Here is a 12,551-nt window from a genome sequence, read left to right as displayed (position 1 = left end):
AAATACTTTTCCACTTACACGCTCAAACCAAATTGGTGCACCAAACATTACCACGGGGATAAATACACATTCATATAGCAAATTCAGCGCCATACCTTTTATTCCCCAGCCAACCCTAGTGATTCAAGTAATCATCCCAATAAATTTCCTCACCTTTTCTGATAGATATGTAACGTGTGAGTTGAAAGTCAAAGATCTGTCAAACATAATGCCTAGATATTGGCACGCTGGATTACAAGAAGAGCTGGCCAAGGTCGCCCAAGGGCTACATCAACCAGAACAGACTGCTATCTGGCTCTGAGAGCAAAACAGAACCCTACGATATCCTGTCATAAATTTGAGCAGGCTCAATGCTGATGGGATACTTCCACTTGCTCAGATTAAGAACCTGAGGGGGCATAGATTCAAATTGAGGAAAGACAGTTGTAAAATAGAGGTGCAGAAGTTTGCCTTTAGCCAGCAGGTAGTTGATTGCTGGAACAGACTTCCATCTGTTGTTGTGGAAGTTGATAGCTTAAATAAATTGAAGGCTGAACTAGATAAACATTTGGAGTGACCGAATGGGTGAAATGGGAAGTTTTTTTTTTTTGGCTGATGCTGTATAAGCTTGCTTCTTGCATCATATGCCTCAACAAATGCTAATGCTAATGTCTCTTGAGGTTGTTGTGGCCACAGGTGAAAACATTTCCACCCAGACTGTATTAAGAAAGCTCAATTCAAGTGGACTCTGCGCAAGGAAGCCAATGGTTTGTATCCCATTAATCCCAAACCACCACAAAGCTCGTTGAAACTGGTGCCATGAACATGTGACTTGGAGCTCTGACAAATGGAGTACAGTTCTGTTCTCCGTTGAGTCCCATTTTAGCCTATAAACAGATTCTAGACATTATTTCATCTGAAGACAACGTGGAGTGCGGTACTATCCTTCCAACATCAGAGAAATGGACACTTACAGCAGAGGTGCTCCTATGTGTGTGTGGGGGGGGGGGATTATGATTAACAGCTGCACCCTTTTCATGTTTTTGATAGAAGTACTGTAACTGCACAGAGTTACCAAGAACAAATCCTTGAACTCTTATGTGTGACTTTTTAGGGGTGCAGTTGGTCCAAATTTTTTTTTCATGCATGACAATGCCACTGTACATAGAGCTGAAGTGGTGGAGGAATATCTTGAAACTGAAGATATCCAATGACTGCCATGGCCAGCATGATTAACAGACTTAAATCCAATCTAACATATGAGGGATGCTCTTGGGTGTTGCACTGCATGCCGACAGCCAACTTCATGGTCACTTGGTGAGCTAAGGTCTGTGCTAGTGGAAAAATGGGATTTGTTGCCATAGAAGCTTAAAGACACCCTTATATTGAGCATGGTTCACTGCTGTCAGGCCTGTTTAGCCACTGGACCATAAGCTCTACTGATGACATGTGACCAAACTTTCAAGCATCTTGTATCAATTTCTGTAATGTGACTTTTTTGGTAATTCTTATACAACCCCCATAAATGTCCTTTATACCTGTCTGAGTTTCTCACTGCAACTCAGACAGCAGGATAAAATGTGGTATGGTGGTACACCACCATACCACATTTTATCCTGCTTTATTGCAAGATGCATGAGTTACACCACCTATTTTTACATGTTTTGTTAATTTTGTCGAGCAGTGTAGTTCACAGAAAATTACTTGATAGTGCAACAGTATGTATTCAGTTTTTAAGGTGCTTTGATTGCTGAAATCATATTGCACTGTTTATATCTCATATCAAAAAATACTGCACAATGGGGATCAGAGCTATTGTATCATCCAATAAAAATAATAAACCACCCTTCAATTCTTAGGCAATGTGCATACCTCCAAAAAAAAAAAAAGCAGGAATTTTCAAAAATCCATAAAATGTTATGTTCCTGAGGATGCTGGATTTATGAGGCTCTACTGTAATTATATATTTATTTAGTGAATTTATTTTAATACACAGTAAATAATGTATAATGCATATTGCATGCATACATACCTACAAGCTGCTCTACTGTTTTTACAGCTAGGACATTTTTCTCTTTCTCTGTAGGATACTGGGAAAAAAAAAAAAGTAAAGAACAATCATCAGTAAAGAAACCACATGCAAAAACACAAAATCTTTTTTTTTTTATTTCAATATTTATCAAAACACAGACCAAATAGACTGCAATTATACCTAGTTAGCAAAAAATAGAGTACAGTACTTTATGGACTTGGCCACAGTAAGTGGTCTTGAAACAGAAGTGTTAACTGAAATCATTCTACATGTATACAGTTGAATGAAGCAAAAAGAAAGTAATTACTTCTCTTTATATTTTGTACAAGGGATCATTAAACGTCCATGAGTTGTGTGGCTTGTTTGGTTTTTAGGAGCATTAGCAACTAAGGCCATATTGCTCCGGAAATATGTGGTGGTCATTCCCTTGACCTTTCTGCATCCTTCGTAGTTGGTGGTGACGGGTTCGAATCCTGGTCTAATCAAGAAGCGTGTGCTTAGAGTGGTGTGGCAGTTGCCTTTTTTGTTATTATTTTTTAGAATTTGGAAGTGGGATCATATTCATCAATGTATCATTCCCCACAATTTTCTCTCCACAATTAGCATGAGTTGAGGCATATGATGCAAGAAAGCAAGCTTATACAGCATCAGCGAAAAAAAAAAACAAACAAAAAAAAAACAAACAAAAAAAAAAAAAAACCTTCCTATTTCACCCATCGGGTCACTCCAAATGTTTGTCTAGTTCAGCCGTAAATTTATTCAAGCTATCAACTTCCACAACAACAGATGGAAGTCTGTTCCAGCAATCAACTACCTGCTGGCTAAAGACAAACTTCCACACATCTATTCTACAACTGTCTTTCCTTAATTTGAATCTATGCCCCCTCAGGTTCTTCATCTCAGCAAGCGAAAGTATCCTGTCAGCATTGAGTCTGCTCAAACCATTCAACCCCTTATACACCTCGATCAGATCACATCGCAGGTGCTTAGTCTCCAGATGCTGCAACTGACAGAATTTAGGTCTCTCCTCGTAAGAGAACCCCTTTGTTCCTCTCACCAATCTTGTTGCTCTTCTCTGTACTCATTCTAGCAACTGTACATCCTTCCTAAAACGAGGCCTCCAGACCTGTATACAGTACTCAAGTTGTGGCCTGACCATTGCCTTATACATAGGGATAATCACCTCCTTGTCTCTGCTAGCAAAATTCCTATATATCATTGACAAAACTCCATGACCTGCTCCGGAAGCCTGTCTGCACTGTCAGAGAACTTCATATCTGACTGCACAATTACATCCAGGTCTTTTTCATTCTCCACTTCCCTGAGTGTAGTACCACACAGTTGGTACATTTCTCTTGGGTTACTGCCACCCTTATGGAGTACTTTGCATTTGTCAAGGTTAAACTTCAGTTGCCACTTCTCAGCCCATCTGCCTAACTTTTCTAGATCCTGTTGCAGTAGCATACTGTCATTAACAACCCTGCCAACCTTTGTATCATTTGCAAACTTGGACATTAAGCCTGATATACCTTCATCGATATCATTGAAAAATACACAAAACAACAATGAGCCCAGCACTGAACTTTGGGGAACCACACTAATAACATTAGTCCACGTAGACCAATGTCCATTTATTACCACTCTCTGCCATCTCCCACTCAACCAACCCTTTATCCATTGCAGTAACTTGCCCTTAATGCCATACCGCTCCAATTTGTTGGCGCATAATGGCCTTTAGCTGCCGTTGCACCGTAAAACATACAACAACAACAGCTCCAATTTGTACAGCAGTCTTCCATGTGCAACAGTATCAAAAGCTTTCCTGAAACCCAAGTACAGTCGATTCCGGTTATCTGGGACACATTGGGACTAGTGCATTTTGGCCCGATTAAGCAGCTGCCCCAATTATACGAAGTTTCACATAAATAGTTAAAAATACAATGGACCCCAGCTTTACAATTGGTTCACTGTACAATCAAATCACATTACGATGGAGTCACCAAAGTAAAATACCATTCACAATACGATGTGTAGTAAGTGCCGATCATTGTGATCACGTTTGTGAATTGAATTTTAATTCCATAAAACAGCGATTCTAATTAGCGAAAATAGGAGGAATATTATCCACAGGCTATAAAAGTAAAGATATATTAAGCACAAATTTACCCTTTATTAACTTATAAAAAAATTAAATGATACGTGAAAATCAGAAGAATATAAGTGATAATCGGAATAATTAACACATACTGTAATATGTACATACTAACTAGTTGACATTTCTGTTCACTGACATTTGTGGGTGGGGGTTAAAATTTAAAACAGTAAAGAGAGAAGCAATCAATAACAAAGAACACGGCACACACAAATTGCAAGTAACACAATACATGCAAGTGAGAACAGAGTAACAAGTTACGAAGCTTTAAAAATAGGAATGAAGAGAAGATTCTGAAAATTAATTTTTTTATATGATTTCAGATTCCATGGAAGTGTAAACACATTTCACCATGATAACCCACAGAATTCCAGCTGTCGGTATTATCGTAAATTCAATCAGATCGAGTTTACTGTCCATTTATGATAGATTGCACTAACAGAAAAGCCCAATAAACAGGTGACTGCTAATTGTTTTTATTGTTTTATGGTTGTGACCTCCAGAAATCCGAGCGAACTATGTGTACGGTCGGAGACAATGTAGGGTAATTTCCAGTGATGCAGTCTCCTGCCCCGATTAAACAACATGTTGTCCCAATTAAGGGAAGTAAATTCTGGCTATTTTCTTGATTGGATTCTGTTTTTTAAGATTTGCCCCAATTAAACAGCTGCCCCGATTAATCGGTGGCCCAAATCACCGGAATCCACTATATATGATATCAAAATTATTTTTTGATATCATATACTTGGGTCAGTGGGTCCCCCTATAGTTATGGGGACCCTATGACTCTAAGGGTGCTCTCATAATTATGGCTAAGGGTTTGCTTACTTCTCTTGCTGCCTCCTTTATTATAACTGGATAGATTCCATCTGCCCCAGGTGCCTTTTTTATGTTTTACTTCAACAATTTCTCCTCCACTTTGCTCTCAGTTATTGCAAAATTATTTATCTACCTGTTAAGAGTTTGATGAACTTCTGGCATTCCCCTCCTTGAATAACTCCTCATGTGTGAATGTAGATGCAAAATACTCATTCAGTTTATCAGCTACTTGAGCAGGATCATCAATAGGACCAGGGTATGTCTGCCAGGGGCAAAGGTTGATGACGTTGTAGGGCAGATATCATCCTTTAAGGGCCCAAAAGGCGATTTGTTGTACATGTTGGCACTAATGATGTTAAGAGTAGGAGAACGGCAGAATTACTTAACAAGTACAAGACAATGCTGAAAAAAAGCCATGAGTTAGGGTTGAATTTGAAAGTGTCTGCAATTCTGCCCAGACACGATAGGAGAGAGTACACGATGAGAGCCTTGTCGATCAATTCTGCCCTGAAGAGACTGTGCAAAGCTCAAGAGGTAGAATTTTTCTCAGCCTGGTGTGTGCTTGTTAACAGGAGAGACTGCTTCTACAGGGAAGGGATACACTTAAATAGAAATGGTGCAAGAATATTTGCTGATGCTATTGAGGCAGTGTTAGGTGTGTCGGAAAACTGCTAGCTTAGGGGGGGGGGAATACATGGACTAATAGATTAACAGCAGCCGCTGGCAGAGGTAAAAGTGATTCTTGCACTACTTCTATTGAAATGCAATTGAGCAACAGCCTGGAAAGCAAGGCAATGGGAATTTCCAGGACTGCTGGGAGTCATAGTGGAACAAGTAAATAGATGGGCTGTGTTAGGGTATCTAAGAGTAGAAACAGGTGCATGTATACTTGCATGTACACCAATGCTAGGAGTATAGTTAATAAATTCAATGAGCTTGAAGTGCTAGTCAAGACATCAAAGGCAGATATTGTTGGGATATCAGAGACATGGTGTCACACAGACATAAGCAGTACAGAACTAGAATTTGGCGAGTACAATGTGTACAGAAAGGATAGACAGGACAGGTCAGGAAGGGAGAAGGGGTTATGCTGTTAGATAAGAAACACAAACAAATCTAAGGAAGTGCATCCAATTGATGTTGGTGGATAATGCAATGTTGAGTCTGTTTGGTGTGACATAAGCACTGGGAAAGGAAAAATGAGAATAGGGGTGTATTATAGGCCTAATGAATTTGATGAGTATAATGAGCAATTGTGCAGAGAAAGAGAGTGGGCCAGTAAATTAGAGTGTCTTATAATGGGGGATTTTAACTTTCCAGATATTGACTTGTGGGTTGATCACTTGCACACTAGCAAGACTTTTGTTGATTTATTGGATGACTGTTTTCTACAGCAACATGTTCGAGAGGCAACCAGAGGGAATAATACTCTTGATGTGATTATCAGTAGTGATTCTTCATGCATCAAGAATCTGCAGATAAAGGAACCACTAAGATCACAGTGTGCTGAAGTGGGATTTACTCAAAGAGGTAACTACCATCAAGTGTAAAGGGAAGAGTTTTTACTTTCGTAAAGGTGACTACAGTGGTCTGAGACAGTATTTACATTCTATACGGTGGAACCAACTGATGCCAACAAAGAAATATTGTTCAAGTTAGGCCTAAATGGATGTCAGATGAACAAATTAGACATGTGACAGAGAAGAAAAATGCATGGGATACATATAAATTGACATGTAACACAGAAGCCTATGATAGATATAAGCTGGCCTGTAACCAAGTTACAAAGGAGGTTAGGCAGGCAAAGGCAGATTACGAGAAATCTTTCGCAAGGGATGCAAAGAAAAACAACGAAGAGTTATTTACTTATGTAAACTCTAGAAGGAAGGGGATGAATCAGATTGGTCTACTTGATATCGATGGTTTAACTGTTGATGATCCTGCTCAGGTAGCTAACAAACTAAATGAATATTTTGCATCGACATTCACACATGAGGTTATTCATGGAGGGGAATGCCAGAGGTGTATTCAAATCTGGCAGTAAGCTAGATAATCTTGTAACAACTGAGAGTAAAGTGGAGGAGAAATTGTTGAAGATAAACACAAGAAAGGCACCTGGGGTGAATGGAATCTATCCAGTTATATTAAAGGAGGTGGCAAAGGAAGTAAGCAAACCCTTAGCCATAATTATGAGAGCTTCCCTGGACTCAGGGGAGCTATCCATGGACTGGAGATGTGCAAATGTGACCCCAATTCACAAAGGAGGATCAAAGGGAGACACAGGTAATTACAGACCTGTTAGTTTAACTTCTGTTCCAGGGAAATTAATGGAGTCACTGGTTAAAGAAGCAAACCCTTAGCCATAATTATGAGAACTTCCCTGGACTCAGGGGAGCTATCCATGGACTGGAGATGTGCAAATGTGACCCCAATTCACAAAGGAGGATCAAAGGGAGACACAGGTAATTACAGACCTGTTAGTTTCACTTCTGTTCCAGGGAAATTAATGGAATCACTGGTTAAAGAAGCAAACCCTTAACCATAATTATGAGAACTTCCCTGGACTCAGGGGAGCTATCCATGGACTGGAGATGTGCAAATGTGACCCCAATTCACAAAGGAGGATCAAAGGGAGACACAGGTAATTACAGACCTGTTAGTTTAACTTCTGTTCCAGGGAAATTAATGGAGTCACTGGTTAAAGAAGCATTGCAGGATCATCTAGACAAGACTTCAGTTATAGCTCGGACACAGCATGGGTTTGTTAAGGGGAAGTCTTGTCTGACTAATTTGATTGGATACTATGATGTAGTCACAAAGGAACTGAATGCAAAGAATAACTCTGATATCATATACAGGCATACCTCGATTAACGAATAGGATGCGTTCCACGAAATTACTTCGTTAAGCGAAACTTCGTTTTCAGAGGTAAAAATACTATGGCCAGAATAGGGATACGTTCCTACGTAAAGAAAATGAAAAGCTTTTTTTCGAACAAAGAAAAGTTTTATTAAATAAACAGTCAACTTACATACAAAGTGAAATCACATTTTAAAATATGAGGTTAAAGTTGATTGTTTATGCTTTTTTTCTCTTTCATTTAACAATTGCCTATACGGAGTTATTGCATTTAACACTGATCGCTTAACTATAACACTTCTTCCTAAATCAGGATCATTTTCACTAAAAAAATTTAAAACGTTTTCAATGTCATTTAAGCACCTTTTTATTGGTTGTTAACACTTTTTCGGCAGGAACTTCTTTAACTTCGCCTTCATTATCTTTGTCTTCGTTGCTAACAAGGTTTTCTAAATCTTCCACTGAAAAACCATCATCTTCTGCATTCAATAAATTTCTAACATCCTCTTCATCGACATTTTCGAAACCTATTGATTGAGCCATCTGGATAACTTCATTTCTAATTTCTTGGATGTTATTTTCTTCTTCTAGTACAACTTCTGGCCATATTTTGCGCCAAACTCCATTTAAGCATTTCTTAGTGACTTCTTTCCAAGAACTATCAATGTTTTCAATTGCCTTTTTAATGGTGTAGTTTTTCCAAAAAGTTTTAACTGTCATTTCCTCTTTATCCTCTAGTTCAGGTAAATTGCTTAAAATTCGACGCAGATAATAAGCTTTAAATGATGCTATTACTCCCTGATCCAATGGTTGAATCAGGAAAGTTGTGTTTGCTGGAAGAAACACAACTTTGACAGGAATGCATGTGTCCAACGTGTTAAGATCAGTAGGATGTCCAGGAGCATTGTCTAACAACAAAAGAGCTTTTTCTTCAAAGTTGTTTTTTTTTGACAATACCGTTTTACTCCAGGACAAAAGTGGTTAACAAACCAATCAGTAAATAACTCCTTAGTAACCCACGCTTTTCTATTTGCTTTCCATATTACAGGTAAATTCATTTTTATGTTACCTTTTAATGCCCTCGGATTTTCTGAATGGTAAACTAATAACAATTTTAATTTATAATCGCCAGAGGCATTTGATCCAAAGAGTAACGTTAAACGGTCTTTGGCTGCTTTGAACCCAGCAGCTGATTTTTCTTCAATAGAAATGAAGCTTTTTGTTGGTAGCCGTTTCCAGAACAAACCGCTTTCGTCAACATTGAACACCAAATTTGGTGGAAAATTTTCACGTTCAATTATTTCCTTTAGTTTTTCTGGAAACTTATTTGCAGCTTCTCCTGTTAATTTTACACTATGAATCCTGGCCCGTTTTTTTAAATTTCTCGAACCAACCACGAGAAGCCCCAAAGGTTTCCGTAATTTCTTCAGTTTGTTTAGATTTCAGGTGATTAAACAAAAATAATGCTTTTTCTTGAATCACCATTTGACTTAAAGGCATATGACGTTGTGACATATCATCTATCCACAAACTTAACATTTTCTCCATTTTTTCTAAAATTGGATTCCTTAAGCGAGTTAATTTTGCCGCTGTAACATCTGTACAATTCTGAGCAGACTGTTTTATTTTTTCTGATTGACTTAGTATGGTTGTTAAAGTTGATTGCGCTAATCCTAAAGAATGTGCCACATCGGATTTTCTTTTGCCGCTTTCAACACGTCGTACGATATTTAGTTTAGTTTCCAAAGAAATTGCTTTTCTTTTCTTTGATTCTGACATTTTAATTAACTAAAACAAAAATATTTCTATTAAAATTTACAAAATCTACGTTATGTAATGCTACAAAGAACCTACGTCGATTATTGCAATGCGCCACACTGAAACAACGTCAATCATGTAAACAACAACTAAATTATGCGATTGATGCGCAAAACTGTTATAACAGACACGCCCGCAGCTCGGGAATACGTAACGAGTCGCCGTCAGTCACCAATCGAATGATTGTCGGGCGTTGGTCTTAAATTGGAATATTTTTTTATGTTAAATGGGGCTTGAAATTGCCGACTTCGTTATATCGAGGCTTCGTTATCAGAGGTAACGTTAACCGAGGTATGCCTGTATTTGGATCTTGGAAAAGCCTTTGATACTGTTGCACATGGAAGACTGCTGGACAAATTGGAACAGTGTGGCACTGGAGGCAAATTGCTGCTATGGATAAAGGGATGGTTGAGTGGGAGAAGACAGAGAGTGGTAATCAATGGACACTGCTCATCGAGGACTAATGTTATTAGTGGAGTTCCTCAGGGATCAGTGTTGGGCCCATTGTTGTTTTCTGTATTTATAAATGTTATTGATGATGGTATATCAGGCTTAATGTCCAAGTTTTCAGACGATATGAAGGTTGGCAGGGTTGTTAATGACACTAATGACAGTACACTGCTGCAACAGGATCTAGAAAAGTTGAGCAGATGGGCTGAGAGATGGCAAATGAAGTTTAACATTGACAAATGTAAACTACCACATATGGGAAGCAGTAATGTATCAACTCTGTGGTACCACATTGACAGTCGTAGAAAATGAAAAGGACCTGGGTGGTAATTGTGAAGGAAGATATGAAATTTTCTGAGCAGTGCAGAAGGTCTGCAAGAGTAGCTCATGGAGTCTTGTCAATGATATACAGGAATTTTTCTAGCAGGGATAAGGAGGTGATTATCCTCTTGTATAAGGCAATGGTCAGGCCACACCTTGCATACTGTATAAAGGTCTGGAGGCTTCATTTTAAGAAGGATGTAGAGCTGTTGGAACAAGTACAAGAGAAGGGTAACAAGATTAGTGAATGGAACAAAGGGTTGCTCTTACGAAGAAAGGCTTCAATTTTGCAAATTACAGTGTCTGGAGACTAGGCACCTGCTAGGTGATCTGATTGAGGTGTATAAAGCCTTGAATGGTTTGAGCATGCTCAATGCAGATGGGATTCTTCCTCTTGCTCAGAATAATCGCCTGAGAGGGCATAAATTAAATTGAGGAAAGACGGTTGTAGGATAGATGTGCGGAAGTTTGCCTTTAGCCAGCGGGTGGTTGACTGGTGGAACAAACTTCCATCTGTCATTGTAGAAGTTGATAGCTAAAATAGATTCAAGGCAGAACTTGACAAACATTTGGAACGAGTGGATGGGTGAAATAATGGTGTTTTTTTTTTTTTTTTTTTTTTTTGGCTAATGCTATATAAATTTGGTTTCTTGCATCATGTGCCTTTGCTAATGCTAATTCTCGAATCATCTATGTTAAGTGGACCAATCTGATTCATCTCCTCCCTTCAGGAGTTTACATAAGTACAGAACTCTTTGCTGTTTTTCTTTGTGTTCTTTGCCAAAGATTTCTCGTAATCTGCCTTTGCATGCCTAACCTCCTCTGTGACTTGATTACAGACTAGCTTATACCTGCTATAGGCTTCTTTGTTGCCTGATAATTTATATGCATCCCATGCATTTTTCATTTCTGCCACGAGCCTCATTAATTCATCCGACATCCATTTAGGCCTGAACCTTGAAGAGTATTCCCTAGTTGGTTATTGTTGTTATTTGGATTTTAGGAGCATTAGCAACTTAGGCCATATTGCTCCGGGACATGCAGTGGTCATTCCCTGACCTTTCCGCATCCTCCGAATTTGGTGGTGCCGGGCTCGAACCCCGGTCTAATCAAGAAGCATGTGCTACGCACTGCTGCTCCTTCCCACCTGGCTACGGAGGCGCCTTTCCTTGTTGGTATGAAAAGCCTAGTAGCCTCCAAGATTAAGTCCCTGAAGTTCACCGTTGGTTAGATCATCAGTTTATCCCACTGTATAGAATTTATAAAACTATCTGAGACATCTTTCTAGTCACCTTTACGAAAACAAAACCCCTTCCCTTTTACATCTTTAAGTAAATCCCACATCTGTAGGCCTCATTTTAGGAAGGATGTAGATTTTCTTGAGCGTGTACAGAGAAGTGCAACAAGATTAGTGAGGGGAATGAAGGGATCCTCTTACTAAGAGAGGCTTAAGTTCTGCAAATTGCAGTGGCTGGAGACTTTGTGGGGCACCTACGTGGTGATCTGATTGAGGTGTATACGGCCTCGATTGGGTTGAGCATGCTGAATTCTGATGGGATCCTTCCACTTGTTCAGATTACAAACCTAAGGGGGCATAAATTCAAATTAAGAAAGGACAGATGTAGAATAGATGTGTGGAAATTTGCCTTTAGCCAGCGGGTGGTTAATTATTGGAACAAACTTCCATCTGTCGTTGTGGAAGTTGATAGGTTGAATAAATTTAAGGAGGAACTGGACAGGCATTTGGAGGGAATGGTGTGATTTTTTTTTTTTTTTTTTGGCTGATGCTGCATAAGCTCATACACTTGCTTTCTTGCATCTCATGCCACTACTACTACTACTGTACACTATGATCACTGCCGCGTAGTGGTTCCTTTATCTGCAAATTCTTAATGCATGAATAATCACTGCTGATAATCAGATCAAGAGTATTACTCCCTCTGGTTGCCTCTCGAACATGTTGCTGTAGAAAACAATCCTCTAATAAATCCACAAAAGTCTTGCTAGCGTGCGAGTGACCAAACTACAAGTTCCAGTCAATATCTGGAAAGTTAAAATCCCTCAATACAAGACATTCTGATTTACTAGCCCATTCTATTTCTCAGCACAACTGTTCATTGT

General features: G+C 39.0%; 1 protein-coding gene across 1 annotated transcript in view; it reads right to left on the bottom strand.

Annotated features, from left to right (window-relative positions):
• Positions 1 to 12,551, bottom strand: part of LOC150083702 (PRELI domain-containing protein 2-like) — a 77,618-nt gene that overhangs the window by 32,085 nt on the left and 32,982 nt on the right. The window contains exon 3 of the mRNA XM_090378574.1: positions 2,012 to 2,069. Within this exon, the coding sequence (XP_090234700.1) occupies positions 2,012 to 2,069 (58 nt within the window). The remainder of the gene's footprint in view (positions 1 to 2,011; positions 2,070 to 12,551) is intronic.

This window comes from Mastigoproctus giganteus, chromosome 7 (genome assembly GCF_048544385.1).
Source record: "Mastigoproctus giganteus isolate SK-2022 chromosome 7, ASM4854438v1, whole genome shotgun sequence".
Classification (NCBI taxonomy): domain Eukaryota; kingdom Metazoa; phylum Arthropoda; class Arachnida; order Uropygi; family Thelyphonidae; genus Mastigoproctus; species Mastigoproctus giganteus.
Note: the sequence above shows the minus strand (reverse complement) of the source record. Positions and strands in the feature narration are given on the sequence as shown.